The sequence below is a fragment of the Chrysemys picta genome, chromosome 8 (assembly GCF_011386835.1).
Source record: "Chrysemys picta bellii isolate R12L10 chromosome 8, ASM1138683v2, whole genome shotgun sequence".
Lineage (NCBI taxonomy): Eukaryota > Metazoa > Chordata > Testudines > Emydidae > Chrysemys > Chrysemys picta.
In genome coordinates, this window is record NC_088798.1 from 6,299,170 (window position 1) to 6,323,016 (window position 23,847).

Sequence of the window (23,847 nt, forward strand, 5' to 3'; positions counted from 1 at the left end):
GATCTGGGCCTAGTGACTTGACCAAGGTTCCACAAGGATTCGGGGGCAGAGCCAGGAATTGCACCTTGATTTCCTGTGTCTCAATCCAGCCCCTTAGCCACAGAAACCATCCTGCTCTCTCTCTTCCATAAATGCTCTGCCTTAGATAGATCCCAATCCTATATTCCTCGCTCACTCAAAACTCCTGCTGAGGCGGGGCTGGGCCTGTAGGCTAGCCAGGAATGTGTGAGAGACACCAGGATGGAAGATCTGATCCTAGCCTTCCTGTGGCAATCCCGGGCTGGCCCTGCCTTCTGCATGTTGCTGGGAATGTCGTCATTTTTCACACCACATGAGGTTCTTTCCTGTTCACAAACTTCTTTTGGGTATCTATGAAGACGCTTTGTGCCTTGCAACTCATTGGGTGCCACCATGACATTAAAGAATAATTCTCTTTATTGTACCAGGAAAATATGTTCACAGGAGGAGATTTCGGATTGGGCAAATTCAACCAATTGGCTTCTTTGTTCATAAAGAGATATGAAAAGGAAAAGGGGATACCTCACCCCCCAACGGATGCCCAGCTTTGGCGATCAATAAATAACTAGCTCTTGAGGGAATGGATGTAGAATATTTGAGCTGATTCGGCTATGAAAAAGGCTGTTACACTGCACAGTGATTAACAGAAATGCTATTACGCCAGGCCAGGACGAAGAAGAAGAGATGTCAGAGGTGACGTTATTTTAGACAAAGAGAAGGAAGGGGCTTCTGTACACGCAGGGCAGCATTGCAATCTTACAGCCTAGCCTGGAGCGGATTGTGATTCTGGGAATAACAGGCTGGTTCCTGCTTCCCTCTTGCTTCATTTGGCAGGGGGGGATGGAGAGAAATCTGAACCAGACCTTTATTCCCCCTCTGCATTGTTTCAGGTTCTGAGCCATTGGATAGGATGGCCTCTCCCACTCCCTGCACCCCGCCCAGGTTTGGGTGATGCTGGGAGCAATTTTCTTCTTCCGGGGCATGGGTGAATCCAGGTGCGATGCCTCCCAGCTATAGAGCTGACCACAGCACAGGGATGCCAAGTTAGAATTGGAGAGGGGCGAAAAAGGATGGCATGAAATGGGCGATCCTCGAAGGCGGCTCTTACATTGGAGTAGTGATGACTTTCCCCTCATACTCAACGATATTTTCATAGGCGTGCTGGGTTTCTTTGGACCTGAAATGTTACAGGAAAGCCATCAGTTACTGTTACGTTCACAGCATACATGCAGAGAAGTAAATAAAAACATACGGTTGCAATGTAACATGACTTCATTGCTTAGAATTCCAAATGATAACACACAAGCACCCAAAACCAGAGAGAGAGAAAACAGGCTGCTCCTAAAACAGACAGGGACAACTCACATCATCTTACTTGAGGCTGGATGGCTGCAGACTGACTGCTGCTAGACTCAGAATACATGCTTCCCTATACAGCCCCCTAACCCACAAGAAACCCCCCTGAAATTTAAAGTGACAGCCTACAATTTTAACCGAGTTTTCAGTACAGCACATTTACCACGACTGTAAAGGAAGGATTTATGGTTAGGCTTTTAAGTCAATATTCCTTAGTTTGAATGGAGCTAGAAGAATGGCCCATGCTGTGTTGCAGTGAACTGGCTTGTGCATATGTGAACCATTGTCCTCTACTGGATGGAGTCAAAACTGCTCGGCCGTGTGTAACTTTTGCTTTCATGGAAATTGTGAAATGAGTCCATGCTGCAATTTTTCCAGCAGCGGGAGCCGGTGGCTGCTCATAGAGGCCCCTCCCAGAGGGGGGTGGAGAGGTGGCAGCAGGTCTTATCACAGGAAGGAGGCGGGGGGGTGGCCTGGTGGGCAGTGTCTCATTCATGGCCAGGGATTCTGGCCACTGCTGCTCATTCCTGTCCGGCTACCAGGGAGAGGGAAGCGGCACTGATTAGGAGCATTGGCCTAGCCCCGCAGAAGCACCCTTAGGACCAGGGGAGACACTGCAGCACCAGCTGGCAAGGAGCAGAGGCATTGTTAACACCACTCCCCTCCCCGCATCAACCAGACCGGAAGCAGGAGTGGCAGCTTGGGATCCTGTCTGATAGTGAGGCACCACCCTCCCCGCAGCCTGCCCCTAACCCCACTATCTGGGACAGGACTGACAACTTCCGCCTCTTCGCTGTTGGAATAATCACAACAGTTTGGGGAGAGGAAAGGGGGAGACTCAGCAGCCATGCACATCCCATGAAATTCAAACATTTGCCTGGGACACGACTGTGCATTAAAAATAAAAATAAAAAAAATCTGTGATTTTTTTCAAGGTCATAACTATGTGTCATAGGGCCTGTACTGCTAACAGCTAATGCTCAAGTCGCAGCTTCTGGATGGTGGAACCCAGAATCGGGGCTTTCATACTAACCAGGGCAAATTCATAGGGAAAATGCCTCAGCTCGGCCTGCACTAATGTTACGCTGCTGCTGCCATCAATTATGCCTTTTTAGTGGTGGGAATTGCCAAAATGGGCGTACTGAAGGCCCTGATCCTGCAAAGACTTATGCCCCTGCTTTATTTTATGCTTCCTTGGGACTCCTCATAGCGCGTACAGTTATGCAGGTGCATAAGCACTGCAGGATCAGGCCCTATCTTTGCTAATGTCAGCCAGCCCTAGAAAGCCTACACTGGCCAGAAATAAAAGTGAAACTGACCGGTTTCCTTATCCAAGTGGGCTGAAGAACCTGGCAGCATTAAGGGTGAACAAATCAGTTTGATTTTAAAAATCCTCTTTTGTTTTCATAAACTGTTATTAAGGACAAAGGGGAGACTCGTTCTGAGCTTTTAATGCTTGTCACCTGGCAATCTCCCTTGTTTTATGAGGGTAGATTTGGGCCCCTACACACATGTAGAGAGGGAAATGACCAGAGGAAAAATTCTTCCAGTGCAAGCGTAGGGTAGATCCAAGACTGACAAGAGCGGAGGGGAAAAGGAGGGACAATTGTACTGTGGCCCTGAGCTCAGGCCCCCCCAAATCCTTTGTAACTGGGCTGTAATAGGGGTGGTACCAGGGCCCTAAATTTTATCTCAACTGGCCTGCGCAGAGCCACCATAAGCAGCCCTGCCCTGTCCCCTCCCCCCAAGACTCAGCCTAGGAGGTGTCCTGGGGGCAGAGGGCAGGACTAGGGGCAGATCTGGGCATGAGAGGAGGAGCTGCTTTAATTTACACTGGAGATTATTTTGGTCACCAGAGCCCCGATGCTGAATGGCCTAACGGTGATGTCAAACCATTTCTGCCCCCGTCACGGCCTAGCACAGAATGGGATCCTCTTCGGAGGAACTCGAAAGCTCTTGAATGCCTGGCTCACCTGAAATCAGCTGCTGTGATTGAATACCTCCCCTCGGTCCCGTTGGATACGATAGCCTCCTCCTTCGTGTCTCCTATGGTGACCACCGACTCCATATTTTCCCTAACAAAAGAAGCACATTTGAAAGAATTTAGATAGAACCATGGCAGGACCGTTGGCTGCACTGTATTTGTGCCTCTTTGGCTGACACACAAGTGAGCAACAGACTTTCAGCTCAAACGATTTCACACTCTGTAAAGCTCAGGTATCATTTAAACAATAACCCGAAGCTTTCATATTGCTGAGCAAGCCGTTGAGAGAGAGGAAAGGTGGGTGGGGCAATATCTGTGATTGGAACATGCTTTCGAGCCTCACAGAGCTCTTCCTCAGGTCTGGAGAAGGTAACCAGAGCATCCAAGCTAAACACAAGGTGGGACCGATCGTTAAGCACAAGGGGATCATAAGTTGTTGGAGAACTCTCACACTGGACTGTCATAATGTGCCTTCTGGCCTTAACAATCTGTGCGTGAACTCTGTTCATAAGGTGATCAGTGAAGTTCTTTGTCCCACCAAGTTGTTTTTTGATTTTCACTGTATTGCCAACTCTCATGATTTTTTTCATGAGTCACATGATAATTATTGGCTTCCTTGAAGCCCCAGTTCCTGGAGTCAAGTGGAGATGCGATGACTTCAGCCTTTGTTCTTGAAGAAAAAGTACTTTTCTAGCCCTCTTGGCTGTGGAAAAAGCTTACAAATATGACGCAAGTGCACCCTAAAGGTCTGCAGCGTGGGGCACGGGTCACTTCTGGTGGATTCTCTGCACCTTGAAGTCTTTAAACCACGATTTGAGGACTTCAGTAGCTCAGACATAGGTCAAGGGTTTGATACAGGAGTGGGTGGATGAGATTCTGTGACCTGCGTTGTGCAGGAGGTCAGACTAGACGATCATAATGGTCCCTTCTGACCTTAAAGTCTATGAGTCTAAAAAGCAGAAGGCAAATAGAAAGAACACCAAATCTATTATTTTTACATCACCTCCTGATTAAGCCAGACTTGTGATTTTTCAGGAGTCAGACTTGTGATTTTTGAACATTTGGGGTTCCTTTCGTGCTCCCCTAACAAGCAAACGAGTGAACCTCAAAAGGACCTGAGAGGCGGTTGGCTTAATATACACACACCAGACTATGACTGCTTGTCCAAGCGTCTAATAATAATCATCAGTTGTAGAGGGCCTTTCACCCACAGATCTCAAAGCACTTTACAAAGGAGGTCAGGATCCTTCTCTCTGTCATAGACAAGGGGACAACTGTGGCAGAGAAAGAGGCAAGGTGAGGACTAGAAGCCATATCTCCTGAGTGCTATGCTAAGGTATTAGCCCTCCTTGCCACCATCAGGCAACATGGCCCAGGGGACAGTGTTCTGGATTGGGAGTCAGGAACATCAGCTGGTGTGAACCGATAGCCCCCTGAAGTCAGCAGAGCTCTGATCAGATACACCAGCTGAGACGCCGCCCCTGGGCTCTATTCCCAACCCTGAAAGCACTTCACAAACAGTAACTTCTCAGCACCCCTGGGACCTCATCCTTCTTTTCCAGAGGGGGAAACTGAGGCATCGAGCATCATTAAGGCCCAGATCCTCAAAGGAATTTCAGCATCTAACTCGTGACCTTGGCCTGTGTAATTTGCCCCAAATCACAGAGAAAGTCTGTGATACAGCCAGGAACCAGTCAGCAAAACCAGGGTGAAGATTTCAGGATGAGAGGTTTTCTCACAAGTTGTTTAGTACTTTGTGTTTCTCGTCAGGCTGGGACAATAACACCAGGATTGCCTCTCTCATGACATTTCACTTCTTCCTCTGCCAGCTGCAACCCAGAATTGCAAAGACGCTGGAGAATAAAGTGGTTTGATGTGGGAGTCATGATCCCAGATGGCTGCTGGGGATCTCGACAGAGGTAAGTAGAGAATTCTTTCTCCCGGCTTCAAAACTACTCCACAGCAGCTACTCTAGGCAGGGGCATGGAACAGGGGAGGCGAGAGGGCTATGACCCTCCCACTTTTTACCGGCCATAAGGGCAAGCGATGAGAGGAGGAGGGCAGAGAAGAACGAGCAGGGGCGGGATCTTGGGGGAAGGGGCAGCATAGGGGCGGGGCTTCAGGGGGAAGGGGCAGTGCTTGGGATGGGGACACAGTTTGGGCACCAGAGAAGAGGGGATTCAGGAGGTAGTTTCATGGCCTATCTTTACAAAAGGGAACAAGGAGGACCTGGGGAATTAAAGACCAATCAGCCTCATTTCAATACCTGGTTTGTAAGCACCTGGAGGATAACAGGGTTATAAGGAATAGTCAACATGGATTTGTCAAGAACAAATCATGCCAAACCAACTGAATTTCCTTCTTAGATAGGGTTACTGACCTAATGGACGGGGGGAAGCAATAGATGTGATATACCTTGATTTTAGCATGGCTTTTGACACAGTTCGGCAAGACATTCTCATAAGCAAACTAGGGAAATGTGATCTAGATGAAATTACTAGAAGGTGGGTGCACAACTGGTTGAAAGGCTGTACTCAGAGAGTAGTTATCAATGGTTTGCTGTCAAATTGGGAAGGCGGATCTAGTGGGCCTGCAGGAGTCCAATACTAATCAATATTTTCATTAATGACATGGATAATGGAGTGGAGAGAATGCTTCTAAAATGTGCAGATGTCGCCACGCTGGGAGGGGTTGGAAGCACTTTGGAGGACAGGTTTAAAATTCAAAATGACCTTGACAAATTGGAGAATCGGTCTGAATTCAACAAGTTGAAATTCAGTAAAGACAAGAGCAAAGGAGTTCACCCAGGAAGGAAAAATCAAGTACACAACTACAAAATGGGGAATAACTGGCTAGGTGGCAGCGCTGCTGAAAAGGATCTGGGGGTTACAGTGGGTCACAAATTCAACGTGATCCAACAATGGGATGCAGCTGCAAAAAAGGCGAATATGATTCTGGGGTGTGTTAACAGGAGTGTCGTACATAAGACACAGGAGGTCATGGTCCTGCTCTACTCAGCACTGGTGAGGCCCCAGCTGGAGTACTGCGTCCAATTCTTGGCACCACGCTTTAGAAAACATGTGCACAAACTGGATAGAGTCCAGAGGAGAGCAACAGAAATGATCAAAGGTTTAGATAACCTGACCTATGCGGAAAGGTTAAAAAAACTGGGCCTGTTTAGTTTTGAGAAAAGATTTGGGGGAATGGGGGACCTGATAACGGTCTTGCAATATGTTACGGGCTGTTATAAAAAGGATGGTGGTCAATTGTTCTCCATGTCCACTGAAGGCAGGGCAAGAAGTAATGGGCTTAATCAGCAGCAAGGGAGATTTAGGTTAGATCTTGGGGAAAACTCTCTAACTCTAAGGGTAGTTAAGCTTGGGAACAGGCTTCCAAGGGAGGTTGTGGAGTCCCCACCATTGGAAGTTTTTAAAAAGATATTGGGCAAACACCTGTCACAGATGGCCTGGATTTACTGGGTACTGCCAGAGCGCAGAGGGCTGGACTTGCTAACTTCTCAAGGTCCCTTCCAGCCCTACACGTCTATGACACCATGGCTGATAGACCAGCGATTGACCCAGCGACCTCTAGAGGTAATAAGCACGTAATAAGCACGTGCTCCTACAGCTCGACCTTACTAGGGTGGCGACAGACTCATCGCCTCTGCGGACTGGGTACAGAGGAGGATCTGTAACATACACTTACCAGTAGGTTATACGCTTACTGAATTGTTCACATGCTTTGTCTATTTTCTGCAGCCAGAATGTTAATAACTACGGCTCAAAAAGTCCCTACTCAGGGACTTTGCCTGAATATAATCACTAAGGGATGCAGGATTTTGCCCTGTGGGATTTCTGGTGAGTCAGTCATCCTTTAACTGCTCCTTCTGCCTAGGTAGCAAATCCGATATCCCTGCAGTTAGCCCTCCCTGCTGCACAGTGACATCAGTGCCAGGTTTGCAGCATTGGGTGAGACTAATTTGTCAGACCTTTGAATTGTTTTCTGCTGCTAACTGGTTTTTCCAGTCGGTCTCTGAATGGGCTGTTGCAAAATACTTTGCAATGTATTTTGATTTCAACAGTAGAAGAGACTCTGCCTCAGCTGGTGTCTTGGAGTCTACGTCTGAGAAGGTGTGTGTGTGTGTGTGTGTGTGTGTGTGTGTGTGTGTGTGTGTGTGTGTGTGTGTCCCAAGCTGATGGTATCTTGGAGTCTGCGTCTGAGAAGGGGGGTGTGTGTGTGTGTGTGTGTATCCCAAGCTGATGGTATCTTGGAGTCTGCGTCTGAGACGGGGTGTGTGTGTGTGTGTGTGTGTGTGTGTGTGTCCATGTCCCAAGCTGATGGTGTCTTGGAGTCTGCATCTGAGAAGGTTTGTGTGTGTGTGTGTCCCAAGCTGATGGTGTCTTGGAGTCTGCGTCTGAAAAGGGGTGTGTGTGTGTGTGTGTCCATGTCCCAAGCTGATGGTGTCTTGGAGTCTGCGTCTGAGAAGGTGTGTGTGTGTGTGTGTGTGTGTGTGTGTCCATGTCCCAAGCTGATGGTGTCTTGGAGTCTGCATCTGAGAAGGTTTGTGTGTGTGTGTGTCCCAAGCTGATGGTGTCTTGGAGTCTGCGTCTGAAAAGGGGTGTGTGTGTGTGTGTGTCCATGTCCCAAGCTGATGGTGTCTTGGAGTCTGCGTCTGAGAAGGTGTGTGTGTGTGTGGGTGTGGGTGTGTGTCCATGTCCCAAGCTGATGGTGTCTTGGAGTCTGCGTCTGAGAAGGTTTGTGTGTGTGTGTGTGTGTGTGTCCATGTCCCAAGCTGATGGTGTCTTGGAGTCTGCATCTGAAAAGGGGTGTGTGTGTGTGTGTGTGTGTGTGTGTGTGTGTCCATGTCCCAAGCTGATGGTGTCTTGGAGTCTGCGTCTGAGAAGGTGTGTGTGTGTGTGTGTGTGTGTGTGTGTGTGTGTGTGTGTGTCAGTGTCCCAAGCTGATGGTGGCAATTGGACGGGCTGTTCTTGGTCAGCCTATCATACAGCTAGACTTGAGCCAAAGACGTTCAGGCCTGGAGCCAGATCCAGCACGGTGTCCTCCCCCAAGGCTCAGGGAGGTTGGATCTACTGCGCTGGTTCCGGTCCGTTATACGTGCACGTCTCCGATTCCCTTCAGTGCTTGCTGGCGGGTGATGTCTGGGGCTTGCAAAGAAACGTCAAGGCAGAAACAGGCAGGGATTAAGCTGATAACTGCTGCCACAGTGACAGAACCGGGGCTGGAATGCTGCCAGGTTGCTAAGCCTCAACCGCGTCTTTTCTGATGAGAGGCCAAAGTCAAATAAAATGGGCTTCTAGCCTTCCCGACCTTCCTCCCAGCCGGATTCTAGCACTAGACAGGACAACGAGGGGCAATGTTTGAGCCAGAGATACCACCGCGCTCCTAGGAAGAGGGGGTCAGATGCAGGGCCGGCTCCAGGGTTTTGGCCGCCCCAAGCAGCCAAAACAAACAAACAAACAAAAGCCGTGATCGCGATCTGCGGCGGCAATTCGGCGGGAGGTCCTTCGCTCCCAGGCGGAGTGAGGGACCGTCCGCCGAATTGCCGCCGAATACCTGGACATGCCGCCCCTCTCCCGAGCGGCCGCCCCAAGCACCTGCTTGACAAGCTGGTGCCTGGAGCCGGCCCTGGTCAGATGTGACATGAGCAGTGCTGGCTCCACCCCCAAACAGCTGTGCAGCTGGGCCACTTTCCTGACTCTTAGGGTGTGTCTACACTACCGGCCGGATCGGCGGGCAGCGATCGATCCAGGAGCGATCGATTTATCGTGTCTTGTCTAGACGCGATAAATCAATCCCCGAGCGCTCTCCTGTCGACTCCTGTATCCAGCTCGGCGAGAGGCGCAGGCGGAGTCGACGGTGGAGCGGCAGCAGTCGACTCACCGCGGTGAAGACACCACGGTAAGTCGATCTAAGTACGTCAACTTCAGCTATGTTATTCGCATAGGTGAAGTGGCGTAACTTAGATCGATTCCCCCCACCCCACTCCCAGTGTAGACCAGAGCTTACTAGACGCCTTCGCTCAAGGGTAGCCCCTGCTCTGTGTTAAGGAAAGGAGAGCATGCCCAGAAGCTAGCTCTACACTGGAGCTGGACAGACCCCTGCAGGATCCCAACGGTGGTTTAAAGCCAGAGACCTTAATCCCCTCTTTCATAGACTCAGACTTCAAGGTCAAAAGGGACCATTGTGATCATCTAGTCTGACCTCCTGCACGTCACAGGCCACAAAACCACACCCACCCACTCCTGTAATAGACCCCTACCCTCCGGCGAAGTTAGCGAACTCCTCAACTCATGATTTAAAGACCACAAGTTACAGAGACTCCACCATGTATTCTAATTCACCCAGCAAGTGACCCAGGCCCCATGCTTCAGAGGATGGCAAAACCTCCCAGGTATCTTTCAACTCTGCCCCAAATACAGAAACGAAGTAACTGAGAACCAGGCCCATATTATCTACTGTATTTATCTCTTCATTCAACTTTTCTCGTTCTTCTTCTCTGCCCCTTTTCTACCCCTCTCTGTTTAGCTTTCACTCACCCCGCTCGCCCGCTCTGCTCCCCATTTCACCATAGTTTTTCATTGGAATTTTTCTCTCTACTTCATTTCTCCCCTCCCCCCAGCGTCACGAGCCCAGGATGGTCCTGGCTTGAGTCAAACTTTCAACCCTGGAAACCTTGGATTTGACATGAGGCCAAGCAAGTTAACCCACCTCGAGGGTGGTGACCTCAGCAGCATTGCACAACCTGTCTATGTGGGGTCTGTGTTTAACACGTTAAATCTAAATATATTAAACCATCCATCAGAAGTACATATATGGCCTCCACCAACGTATTATCTGAGCAACTACCGGTCTTTAATGTCTTCATCCTCACAACACCTCTGGGAGGTAGGGAAGGGCAAGTCTCCCTACTGCAGTGATGGGTTCATGGCCAGCTAGAACCCACGTTAGCCTGCCACGCTCTGTCTGTGTGGACCCTGCTGACCCACACTAACAGTCCATTAATGTGCTTTGATCTAGTCCTCTTTGAAACTGGACTAGATCAAAGTGCATTAAGGAATTCTTAGTGTGCATCAGCAGATCCACATGGATGCAGCTGGCTAGTGCAGGGTAGATTCACACCCTTGTTGCAAAGTAAATGTCCAGGAAGCAGGGCCAGCTCCAGGCAACAGCTTGGCAAGCAGGTGCTTGGGGCGGCCACTCCAGAGAGGGGCGGCAGGTCCAGCTATTCGGCGGCAATTCAGCGGACAGTCCCTCACTCCCGCTCGGAGCGAAGGACCTTCCGCCGAATTGCCGCCGCAGATCGCAATCGCGGCTTTTTTTTTTTTGGCTGCTTGGTGCGGCCAAAACCCTGGAACTGGCCCTGCCAGGGAGACAAGCCCTGAGGCCCAGATCTCAAAGGTAGTTGGGTATTTAACTCCCACTGAAATCAATGGGAGTTAGGCGTGTAAATACTTTGAGGATCTGGGCTAACTGACTTGCCCAAGGCCACATAGGAAGTCTGTAGCAGCGCAGAGACTTCAACCCAGACCTCTCAAGTCTTACTGACCATCCTTCCTCTCTGGCCAGATCCCGAAAGTATGTCAATGATCATAACATCACTGATGTCCATGGGCCAGATTGTCAGCAGCTATAATTTTGGGTACCACTGTTTTAAGTCAATCAAACATGGCCCTCTGAGACATCTGGTTAGTCAGTCGTCCTTTTAACTGCCCTGTATCCCTTGGTGGCACCAGGTAAGTGGTGAAACATGCGTCATTTCAGCTGACCTTCCCTGATCCCAAGAACAGCTGGGCCAAGGCAGCAGCGTCTGTTCTAAATGCCACCCGACTGAAAGGACTGGAGCGATGAACATTTCAATCCGCTCAGGGTCTGGCACTTCAGCTCTTTCGCTTCCTGAGTTTGGAGTTTAACGTCTCGGTAACAAGGCTTTGGGATTTTAAGGGGCATTTCTGGAATCTGGCCGGGACAGGAAGTGAAAGTGCCACCACAAGGCTATGGAGTTACACGGTAAGACCATCGCCTTGTGCGGTGTTGCCCACGGTCCCTGTAAACCGATACTATTAAGAGGATCAGGAAAGCTTCCCTGTTTTTTGTGCAGGGATCACATGGTGCCCCATGCGGATAAAACTCGAAACGCCCTGCGTTTGGAGCTGCTCTAGCGACAGCGAAGCCCAAGTCAAATGGAACGAGGAAAACCCACACTTACTCTTTTTCTTGACACCAATACTTATTGACTGCAAAAGCAATCGCCACCAGGGCTAGGAAAACAGCCACTGCAATAAGCCCCTGCATCCACGGCTGGAGATTTCCCCGGGCTGCGGAGAAAGGGGGAGACATACGTTAGAGAGATTTTTAGCTTCACCTGTTCTGTTTAGGTTCTTAAACTGCCTCCATTAATACAGACTCTCAGGGCTCCATCCTGCTGATCTTTCTGGTCCCAAGCCAGCCACGCACCAAACCCAGGCTGGAATTTAAGCACCTAAGAAAGCCCACTGAAGTCCCTGTAAGCACAAGTTTAAGTACCTTGCAGGACTGAGTCAGCGATTGTGATTGACAGCAAGGGGTAGAGCTGGGGAAATGAACCCAGAGCTCTTGAGTCATAAGGTGACCTTGACCTCAAGGCCACCCTGCTTTAGTAAGGATACGGGGGGCTGGTTGGTCGGTGGTCTGAGCCTTGCAGATCCCAATAGGCAAAGAAACCGGATTAAGAATCCACACACCCCCCAACAACCCATCCATCCCCCACCACATCAACACCATCCCACGTCTCATGCAGACTAACGGGGACAGGACGGTCTTTAGCGTTGCACTGTGGGATGAACTTTGGCACTGACCACAGTGTTCCAAAGTAGAAGCCCCTTCCTTTGTCCTCGACAGTTGTACCAGGGGCCCATCAGCTGAGCCAACCCTTCCACTGGAGAGGGACCCAAACCAAAGCCTTGAGTCCAAATGCTCTCCAGTGTTGGGTAGTTAAAACTCTGGATCTAAGTTTTGCATCTCAGACCCATCTCTAATGTTCTATTTCCCCGTGTACAACTAAAATAAGCCCCACGTATTTGGGAAAAGGACAGTCTTTTCATTATACATTTGTACAGCACCTAGCGCAGAGGTCCCATTCCCGGGTTGGGGCCTTTAGACATAACCACAGTACAAATAAATAATAGTAGCAATATAGTCCTCATTCAAAATGCCATTTGTTTCAGAGAGAGGAAAACAAGAAAAAAACGAATATAAAGTCTCCCTGAGAAACAGAGAGAGAGAGAGACAGAGAGAGCACAGGTTGGCTAGCTCGGTAACATTCTGCATCTGATGGGAAAAACAAATTGGCAGCTGCCTCACAGCTGCTCCCCCTGCCTCAGTGGTTCAAGATGCAGCACGCACTAAAAACATAACAACATCTCCTTTCAGTTAGGCAGCAGTGTACACCACATCGTGTTTCCTTCATATTGTGCCATTACTGCAGATTCAAGATACACTGCAGGTCACATTGTCTATTCTGTTTCTACTTCACATACATCTGTGCTCCCCCACCCCCACCCCCAGAGTACTTGAGCAGCACCCCCACCCACCTGGAGAGGAAGGGTGGCCCAGTGACGAGGTGCTAACCTAAGACTTTTCAGACATGTGTTTACGCCCTTGTTCCGCTGCTGGCTTCCTATGCAACCTTGGGAAAGTCCCTTACAGTTGGGTTTTTAAAGGTGCCTAAATGCCTTTAAAAATCAGCCCCTTTTTGTTCTGTGCCTGAGTTCCTCATCTGTAAAATGGGGATAACATCACAGCCCTGCCTCATAGTGGTGCTGTGTGAATAAACACGTTAAAGAGTTTGAAGTGGTCAGAAGCTGTCATAATGGGAACCATCTAAGTCCCTTTGATAGACGGCTTACCTGACGTAGCTACAATGATCTCCATTTTACAGATGGAGAAAAGAACCATAGAGAGTCTAAGTGACTTGCCCAAGGCCACAAAGGAAGTCAGTACCAGAGGTATACAGAGCAAGGTATCAAACCCATGTCTCCAGAGTAGCACCTTAACTACTGGACCATTCCACCTCTCTGCTATTAGGGTCAGAGCAATCCCACAGAGCTATTAGACAAAAACATAACTACTCTTGCTGAAAGGTTGCAACGTAACATGACCTTATTTCTCAGAACTCAAGATAACACACAAGAACCCAAAGCCAGAGAGAGAAAAAACAGGCTGCTTCCTAAGGCAGCCAGGTACAGGTCACCCTACTTTGCTATTAGATGGCTTTTTCCAGACTGGCTCTGAGAACACACCTCCCTACAGGGCCCTCTAGCTTGCGAACAGGCAATGGTGTCCCTAGCCTCTGCTCGCCAGAAGCTGGGAATGGGTGACAGGGGATGGATCACTTGCTGATTACCCGTTCTGTTCATTCCCTCTGGGGCACCTGGCTCTGGCCACAGTCAGAAGACAGGATACTGAGCTCGATGGACCCTGGGTCTGACCCAGTAGGGCCATTTTTATGTTCTTATGAACATGAGCAGAACCCCTTTCCCCCTTAAGGTGATAACTTGCAAGGCCAACACGGTCCTCAATACACTATATCTACGGGGCTTTTTCAGAATCAATGTGTAGTCGGCAGGATGGTCTCTCTGGCTGTTGTGTGGATGTGCAGGGAAGGGGATGCAGAGACCACCCTGTGCAGGGACTAGGGACAATCCAAGTCCCTGGATTTGGGGGAATGCAGGGACTGTACCCTCCATATGTTCCTAAGAATGCACCTCGCCCCGATAGGATGGTGCGATCTGTGCACCATTCCTATGCACTGAGGTGCTCCTTGATGGCCAATCGCTTGCTAAGCTGCCCTTGGGGAAAATGTGACTCCACATTGCCCACTAAACAAGGCTAAACCTGCTCTGTACCTGCACCTTTATCTTCGCAAGCCCACGCTGCTCCACCCCCGACCCCTCTTTCCCGAAACGAAAGCCTCCAACCGCCCGCTGAGGAGTGCCATGTTTTCCTGACTCCGTAATCCGTCACTAATGATTATGATGTTGCAAAGCGGATTATGGTGGGTCCATTAGCATAACAAACCTGGCGAAGGAGGTGCCAGCATGTTCGGCGTGACACTCCGCTAGTTGGCGGCTGCTCGTTTGGAGTGTGATCACCTTCCAAGTTTTGGGGGAGGGACGGGGCTGGAGGGGGGCCAGTCGGCAGCAGAGGGAACCAGTTGCAAGCTGGGGCGATGCATTCAGGAGAATGCAGGGAAACAACAAAGACGACAACTCGATACGTCAGAACAAAAGTGGATGTGGTTCTAATTCTCCCCGCTCCTTTGCCAAGCCACACAGAGTTTTCCCGAGTCTGCTAAGCCGTAGCGCTACTCTGGGGTGGGGAGCAGGGGAAGGGAGCATTAAAGGCTTCCCTGTTAATAGCAAGGATGAACTTGGGGTTAAGTCTTGGGACTCAGGAGACCTGGCTTTAGTTCCTAGCTCTGCCACAGACTCCCTGTGTGTGTCACTTAAGCCCAGATGCTCCAAGTATTCCGGTGCCTAAATCCTATTGAAGTCAATGGGGAGTTAGGTAATCAGAACAGCCTGAGGGCAGGAGATGATGAAGAAGGCAGTGTCTAGATGGGACTCCAGGAGGAATGTATGAAGGCAGAGGGCAATCCCCCAATGGAGTTTGGCTGGGACAGTCTGAAAAGATTAGACCCCCGGGGCCCACTCATGGTCCCCCTGAAGCCAATGGCAAAACTCCCACTGATTCCAATGGAGCCCAGCTCGGGACCTCCTTGCATCCGTCGGGGCTGAATTAGCACCCTGCGACATCAGTGGAAAGATTCCCTGGGACTGGAATGAGAATGGATTGCGCTAAATACGACTCAACAGTGTAACACTGCTGCAAAAAAAAGCAATCATTCTGGGATGTATTAGCAGGCGTGTTGTAAGCAAGACACGAGAAGTGATTCTTCCGCTCTACCCCGCGCTGATTAGGCCTCAGCTGGAGTATTGTGTCCAGTTCTGGGTGTCACATTTCAGGAAAGATGGGGACAAATTGGAGAAAGTCCAGAGAAGAGCAACAAAAATGATTAAAAGTCTAGAAAACATGACCTAGGAGGGAAGATTGAAAAAATTGGGTTTGTTTATAGTCTGGAGAAGAGAAGACTGAGAGGGGACATGATAACAGTTTTCAAGTACATAAAAGGTTGTTACAAGGAGGAGGGAGAAGAATTGTTCTCCTTAACCTCTGAGAATAGGACAAGAAGCAATGGGTTTAAATTCCAGCAAGGGCGGTTTAGGTTGGACATTAGGAAAAACTTCCTGTCAGGGTGGTTGAGCACGGGAATAAATTGCCTAGGGAGGTGGTGGAATCTCCATCATTGGAGATTTTTAAGAGCAGATTAGACAAACACCTGTCAGGGATGGTCTAGATAATACTTAGTCCTGCCATGAGGGCAGGGGACTGGACTAGATGACCTCTCGAGGTCCCTTCCAGTCCTATGATTCTATGAAGGAAAGTGACCGTTTTTAAGCATTGGGAAGCAAACTAAAAATTGCTTCACTCCCGGGAGGAAAGAAGTTTATGTAAAAGGGAAAGACGCAAAGAATGCTGACGGATGGGTCCTGGCCCGGATGAACTTTAACAATGTTTTTCTAGAACTCGGCTGGCTGGTAAAATGTTTACCTTAGATTAACAGCACAGCCTACGTTTCAACAATGGTCCCTAAAGGGCTCTCTCAGACAATGGTCTCTCTGTTTCTTTTCTAGTCCAGTTCAATAATCAGCGCCTAGGTAGGGACACCGTAAAGTGAGGTCACCAGTCACATTCATAACTCCTGTTGACATGTATTTGGGCGAGGAGGCTGGGAACGTCCCTTGAGGGGCTGGGGGGGGGGGGCGGGCTCTCAGGCTAATCAAGATCCCAGATGATCAGGACTTTGTCTTTCAACAGGAAATTGAAAGGGAAGCTGGTTAGAACAACAGTAAAATCCTACCCTACCTAGCATATAGGCAATGGGCCAAATTCAGGAGTGAGGTGCCTAGCGGTGGTAAGTTACACGTCAGGTGTCAATGGGTATTTACTGGCATCCAATAAGTGCATATAATGAGTGTAACTGATGCCAAATAAATCAAACTGTGGGGCGTGCCACACAACTACCATCAAACAACTACCATTTGCCTGCCCTTAGTAGCACTCCGCCAAGGGCCCCAGCTGCAAAGCATCCAATCCTACACTGGGTGGTGTTTGAATCCAGGGGGTTGGTTAGATATCTCTTAACTATTTACATACCCCACATTACCATTAGATCTGGGCACTTCACAGACTTCAGGGTCCTTATCCTCACAGTGCCCCTAGGGGGTAGCACAGTGCTGTTATCCTCATTGTGTGGAGGGAAACTGAGGCACGGAGAGACTAAGTGACACAAGGATTCTGCAGCAGGGAAGGGAATTGAACCCACATCTCCCAAATCCCTAACCATCCTCCCTCCCCGGCTCAGGGCCCGGCTCTTTTTGTGGTTTTCGCGTACCTGCTCCCCGAAATGGCCAGGTATGCAGGACACAGCTCAGCATTTTCTTGGTCTGGTTTCATTTTGTCCCCGTTCTTTACAGGCTCTGATCACTTGAGAGGGCTGCTGCTCAGAGGAACTTCTCTGCCTGGTGGAGTGTATGTGGAAGTCAAGGCTCATTCTTATAATAAGGATAATAATTAATAGATATCCTATTTCCTAGAACCGGATGGGACTTTGAAAAGTCATAGAGTCCAGCCCCCTGTCTTCACTAGGCAAGAGAAGTACTGATTTTTGCCCTAGATCCCTAAGTGGCCCCCTCAAGGATTGAACTCACAACCTGGGGTTTAGGAGGTCAATGCTCAAACCACTGAGCTATCCCTCCTAGGCCTACTGCCTCTTCCCACCCTGCTTGTTCTCCCATAAGCCTTTCCTGTGAGCCCAATGCCCCTCCCCATATCAAAAGTCTCCTTCACACCCCCGTGATGTCTCACCAAAGTCATCCGTCTGGCCTCAGACCCTGCTACAGCTGTCTTGTCTTTTCAACTTTGAAAACCTGATGGAAATGCTTCCAAGGGCTTCAGCCCAGCCATTGACTTTGCCAGAAGCCCAGCCAGTGGGCCAATTTCTCTTGCCAGCAGATAAGTTTTCCCTCCTGCGCATCTCATTTATTCTGAAGGCTGTGATAGCCACAGCCCCGCCGAGAAATGAGGCGGTCCAGCACGTGCTTCCCTATCAAGATGGGATTCACTCCAGCGTCACTGGAGGGAATGTGCCAACACGAGCATGCGATAAGGGCGAAAATGCAGAGCCGTAGACAGCAGAAATCCCGATACAATCAAGCAAGTGTCACTACTGAGCATTCAGTTACTACTGTTTCCTACAGCATCTCTTGCACGTTATTAGGGGATATGGCTTCTAAGACAGCTTCTAAATTTGCACCGTGAGCCCCTAGCAGGGTTTGAACCCAGCACCTTCAACTCAGGCCACTACTACTTCAAGTACCACTGTTAGATCTGTCCTTTTATCGTCTATACAGCCTCCAGGGCCAGCTCCAGGCACCAGCATTCCAAGCAGGTGCTTGGGGCGGCAATCTGCAAGGGGCGGCCGTCTGTGTGTTTTTGCCGCCCCGAGCAGCGCGCCGAATTGTTGCCGCAGACAGCAGGGGCAGTCCGGGTGCCGTTAGGGCGGCACGTGCGTTTCCGCGGCGGCGGCAATTCGGCGGCAGCTTCTATGTTCAGCGGCCCGCGGCGGCAATTCGGCGGCTTCTGTCTTCCGGCTGAAGACAGAAGCTGCCGCCGAATTGCTGTCGCCACGGAAACGTGCATGCCGCCCTAACGGGCACATGGACTGGCCCTGCAATTCGGCGCACTGCTTGGGGCGGCAAAAACAGTAGAGCCGGCCCTGACAGCCCCCTCAGTGTGAGGAAACAAACACTGTAGGAGTGGCCCATGAAAGCTTATGCCCAAATAAATGTGTTAGTCTCTAAGGTGCCACAAGTACTCCTGTTCTTTTTAACTCTAGGAGCACGCTCTGTGTGCACCCAGAATTTGGGAGCATGCAAAATCACCCACGGTTGCGTGTTGAAGCCCTGTGATTACGTACACATCTCATCACCTGATCAGCACCCACAGCTGCAATGTGCACATGCAAAAGCAGGGATTTGCCTGGGCAAAACTGCCAGCACAACTGTAAAGGCTGGGTTGAAAAACGTGGCTCCTTGAGTCTGCATTTGAACTTCACCGAGGCAGCCCCCTTGCGAGCTATTTATTGCTTTGCTGATCTTCTTGACAGAAAAAAAATAAATAAATGCACATCTCGAGCATAAGTAAGCCCTGTCCAACAGCCCTTCCGGCTGTTTGAAAGGGCTTTCCATAAGAAGAGACATAAGATCAGTTCACAGCTCCAGCCCTGAAACTCTCTCCCAAACTCTGGGAAAGTTTGGATCCAGATTTCAATCTGGATCCGCCTTTCACAGCTCCGCCTGTAAATTGGGGCAAATGAGCCTGTGTGTGTCAGCTGCTGTGATTCATGGTTTGCCCTCTGCTTATGTGTTCAGGTGTGAAATCCCCTCCTTAGCAGAAGGGACATAGTGTCGTTAGCGATATTGCACAAGCACAAATAGGTTTCCCGGGTTACAAGATCTCTTGAGTGCATTAATCACCCCTTGCTCCTTAAGGCTTTTAATACCGCACATGATTTGCATGTGGGTGTGTGGCAGGGCTGGGAGAAGCAGGAAAGGAGTTGAAACACCTGTGTCCCTGTGGATTTGCTGTAAAACAGGGAGGTGAATCTTTCCGCCGTTCCCACGGTGGTGCTGGGGAGCTCTTACAAAGAAAGAGCTGTAAACAAAACACAGAGATGGAGCTACACGTATATACCCCAGCTCAGCATCTGGCCCAGGAAGTGTGAGCAAAGACATCACGGTCTAGATCCTCAGCTGGTGTAAATATATGTAGCTCCTTGGACTCCAGTAGGACTCTGACAATTTACTCCAGCCAAGCATCTGGCCCATATAATGACAAAACTAATGTCTCTTTATTAGCAGCTGTAAACGTGCCTTGCATACGCCCGTATATATAAAGCAGAGTCATCTACAATTGGTTATGAACTAGACTCAGTGTTGTCAACTCTCTTGATTGTACCATGAGTCTTGCCATATTTGGTGTTTTCTTTAAGCCCCAGCTCCTGGAATCCTGTGATTATAGGAGACTCTCTGTTCTTGTTTTAAAAAAAAAAACAGTAAGTTTTTAGACCTCATGTTTGTGAAGAAAATTATGAAGCAAGTGCAACCCTAAACACTCAGTAAATAGAAGGCAAATATAAAGACCCTGAAATGTATAATTCTTTTTTAAAATCTCATGATTTTTTTAGCCAAGTTCATGATTATGGGAGGATCTGATTTAGGATTTTTGAATGCCCAGGACTGGCAGAACTGTAAACTTAACAACCAAACAGAACAATCCCAGCAGTACAAGAGGCAAAAGCATCCATCCCTAACTTAGCACAAGGCTGTAAGTTGAGGACAGTCTGTTCTGTATGCTAAAAGATTGATGGCCAAAATCACAAAAGAAACGTAAACGCTTGCCTAACTTTCAACGGCAGACTGGTCCCACTGATGCAATGGGATTACTCATGTGTTGAAAGATTTGATGAAGCAGGATCCGGGAACACAAGAGCAGCCTCACTGATTTTCACAGAGGCATGTAACTAGAGTAGGACTTGGCCCCATTGCTGGCATTTCCCTATAAGTCATAAACAAGAGGGCTTAACTCCTTGCCCTCAGTCCCACCCATGGGGTTGGGCAGGTCTAGCTGTGACAGCGTTTAGTCCTAGGAATGTGTCATCATCCTGAATAATCCTGAAGTCTGGACTGCTTCATTTCCTTCCCTGGTTCTCCTCAGCTGTCATCTCTGTTGGATTCCTTTTATTGATGTGTTGGTTTTTTCCTGGACGGTGGGTCAGCATTAGTGGTGTTAGATGTGACACAGGGAAGTGATGTTCACATCCAGATCCAGAAGAGGCTTAGGCCAGTGTTAGCAAATTTGGGTTCAGATTCAGCCGTGCTGAAATTTGACAAACTGTTTTCATGACATTTCAGCCCCAAAGACTGAAATTTCATCAATTCATCTCTTCCCAAGAAGTTTCCACTCGCTTGGGCCCGGATCTTGCTCCAAGAGCTGTTGTCACAAGATTTCAGAGCATCCAAACCTGACCAGGAAAATGGGCCCTCTATGGTTTTGAATCCAGGTGCTGGAGGGTTATCTGAACAGAACATTCATAAGGGCTTGGATTCGGGGCTCCAGTCTGGACCCATCTCCAAGTGTTTTATTTTTTTTAAAGGCAAACTAAATGAAACAGAAATAGCAAAGAACACATCCTCTAACTCACATGTGAGCCCTTGAACATAGCCCAAAATACATCGACTCCTGCAAGCCCCTAAGACCATACATTGACAGGTATAGGAGCCATCACATATGTATCGGATAGACACAAGTCAGCAAAATTGCATGTAAACTCAACTCACCACAAAAACAGGGTGAGCCTGACCAGCATTGACTGGGATGAGATGTGCCCCTTACCCTATCCAAATTCACACACTACTCCCCTCTCCCCACAAGTGCGCCATGTCCCCTTTCCTTGTCACTTCAGGTTTTCCATATTTCTGCTTTGACTTGTGTAATGGGCACATTTAGTTCCCTACATGCCCCAGCATCCTTTGCATCAAAGGAGATGGCGCGAAAGTCAGCGCAGGGCCATGAAGATACCAGCAGCACATGGACAAGGCAGGGACTGGAGAGCAAGTGGAGGCAAAAGGGAAGGGGTGATTGGTGGTTGATGAGTGGCCATTCTAATCCCAGTTTGTCTGGCAGAGTGCCTTAGCGCTGTCCCCCTAGACGGGTCTGAGTTGGAACCGAATAAAGAGCAATTACATTTGGGCAGCAGGACCAAGTTTCCTGAAGTTTCAAAACACCCCGGTTACCCTGGCACAACTCCACACGGACACGGATTTTCTTTTGTGTCCTTCCAATTTTTAATTATTTTAATTATTAGCCCTCTGATGCCGATTCTCTTGTCAGCCTTCTGATTACAGGCCCAAATGCTCTAAGTTGGATGCAACCATTGTGCCCACAAAAATGTGCGTACACACATTTGCTCCTGCAAATTTGGAGGGGAAGTGGGGGGCTACTAATGCAAATAGCCCTTGCACATGCTGTTACCTGCTTTGCATATATCAATGCCCATATGGGCACATTCCCCAGAATCCATCCAATGTGTAAGGGTGCATCTTTCTGGGGTGCTTTGAAAATGTGGCTGTGAGCTTTGGCCATAGCTGAAAAGTCATATAGATCCCTAAGTCCAGAAGAACGTCATTAAAATGTCATTAAAACATCATCAACACGCTCTTTGACTTAGTGGTGCAGGATTGGACCCTAATTCAGTCAGATAACTGGGAGGTCGATGGCAGTTAAATTCTGAGAATAAGCAAGTAAGCAAACAAATACATTAGAAACAATAAAGGATGGAGCAACACAAAGTGTGGTGTGTGTGTGCGTGCAGGGCAGGGGTTCAAGAACACTGAAAAGATAAAAGATTAACTTTAATTATTCATTAGAACACTTTATAATACTATTAAATGCCCTGTCGTACTTAATAAAAACAAATGATGTCACAATAGCAGGAGGCCTGTCTGCCATGAAGTCTTTTCTGAAAAGAGGGTGAAGCCATTTATTTGGGGGAGATTTTTTTGGCAAGCATGATCAAAATTGAACAACATGAAAATGAGGGAGATCTCACTGCGTGAGCAATGGTTCTCAACCAGGGGTACACACACCCCTGGGGGGTATGCAGAGGTCTTCCAGGGGGTACATCAACTCATCTAGATATTTGCCTCGTTTTACAACAGGCTACATAAAAAGCACTAGTGAAGTCAGTACAAACTAAAATCTCACACAGACCATGACTTGTTCATACTGCTCGATATACACAATACATTGAAATGTAAGTACAATATTTATATTCCAGTGGATTTATTTTATAACGATATGGTAAAAATGAGAAAGTCAGCCATTTTTCAGTAATAGTGCGCTGTGACACTTTATATTTTTATGTCTGATTTTGTAAGCAAGCCGTTTTTAAGTGAGGTGAAACTTGGGCGTACGGAAGACAAATCAGACTCCTGAAAGGGGTACAGTAGTCTGGAAAGGTTGAGAGCCACTGTCCTAGAGTAACTAGAAAGATAAAAACCTAGCGCTCTATCCTCCCTGCAAAAAAAAGCGTCTCTTTATATCCAGTGAGCGATCTCTATGAAAAATCCTAGCGGAGATAAGGCACAGGCAGTTTACCTCAATGAAGTTAAACCCCAGATTGGAGGTGTATCATGTTGCGCTCAGAGAGCTACCACATGGTAAAAAACTACCTGTGTCTTTCTTGTCTCCACTAGATTTCACAGCAAGACAGCGAACACGCTTTTTTTTTTTTTTGCAGAGAAGACAAAGCTTCCGATGAAATGCTTTGTTTTCAAACTCTCGGCAATTCATTTGTGAGGCAGACAGAGCATCTCGGATAAGGTGACCAGATGTCCTGATTTTATAGGGACAGTCCCGATTTTTGGGTCTTTTTCTTATATAGGCTCCTATTACCCCCCACCCCCTGTCCCGATTTTTCACACTTGCTGTCTGGTCACCCTAATAAAGTGCATTGAAGTCCTATCTCCTTCACCTGGTTAAAAAGAAAGTGTCTGTAGTTGCTGGTGCTTAGGTAAAGAGTAACCCCTTCATGGATCAGCTATTTCACTCCTAACCAGAAACTTTCAAGACTCCCCCAGTTCAACCCCGAAAAGTAGGAGATCACACTTACCTTGCTGGCAATTCACTGGCTCCAGAGCCATTAAAAGGCATAGGGCAGCAACCTGGAGAGCCTGCATGACTGCAGAGTAGTTGTTTTTGTTGCTCAGTGCGGAGGGCTCTTTGCTTTGTGAGAGAAACAGTGAGCCCTGCTCCTTCTCAGAAGCTGTTGAGAGAGCTGAATGTGAAATCTGAAGACCCAGAGCACACTTAAGCGCGGCTGCCTCCCATGGAAATGAGTTTGGTAAATTATCAGTGACATTAATAAGTGGCTATTTAAATGGAGGAGGTACAGATGGAATTTACATACCTGCTTCCTCTTTGGGCCAGGTGAATAAGTAACGTCTAAGATTGTTTGGGAGTTTGCAGACATGTGGTTTGAATAATTGGCAGTTACTGTAGAGCCTAAAGGAATTTCAGAGGAGACAATGAACCATGTTTGTTTATTTACTTACCGTGGGGATTTGGGGGAACCGATACTAAGATCAACACATTCTTTCTTGAAAGGAGCGCCCTGGTGTAGCATAGTTGTATGATACCAGATAATGCAACAGCACCAAAATCAGAGAATCAAATCAAATGAAAGCCCCCAAAAATACAGCATTTGTAAAACTAAGCCTTCAAACTCTGACTGGTAGAAATAGTTGCAT

General features: G+C 48.4%; 1 protein-coding gene across 2 annotated transcripts; it reads right to left on the minus strand.

The window, feature by feature from the left end:
* Window positions 1-417: 417 nt before the first annotated feature.
* Window positions 418-23,488, minus strand: PDZK1IP1 (PDZK1 interacting protein 1). Of its 2 annotated transcripts, none has more exons than XM_024104941.3 (4): window positions 23,211-23,488; window positions 11,586-11,694; window positions 3,348-3,449; window positions 418-1,195 (listed from the first exon to the last, which is right to left on the minus strand). In XM_024104941.3, the coding sequence occupies exons 1-4, from the start codon at window positions 23,275-23,277 to the stop codon at window positions 1,123-1,125; spliced, it is 351 nt and encodes a 116-aa protein (XP_023960709.2). In that variant the 5' UTR covers window positions 23,278-23,488; the 3' UTR covers window positions 418-1,122. The 2 variants fall into 2 exon arrangements, with proteins under 2 accessions (XP_023960709.2, XP_008166168.2); XM_008167946.4 differs by lacking the exon at window positions 23,211-23,488 and adding an exon at window positions 16,872-17,004.
* Between the last annotated feature and the right edge of the window lie 359 nt (window positions 23,489-23,847).

Excerpts from the sequence above, each read along its gene's own strand:
- PDZK1IP1 (XM_024104941.3), bottom strand. The coding sequence starts at position 23,277 with ATGCAGGCTCTCCAGGTTGCTGCCCTATGCCTTTTAATGGCTCTGGAG. Across the intron at positions 3,450-11,585 it reads TATTGGTGTCAAGAAAAAGA|GGAAAATATGGAGTCGGTGG; the intron begins GTAAGTGTGGGT and ends TTCTTTTGTTAG. Across the intron at positions 1,196-3,347 it reads ATCACAGCAGCTGATTTCAG|GTCCAAAGAAACCCAGCACG; the intron begins GTGAGCCAGGCA and ends GTAACATTTCAG.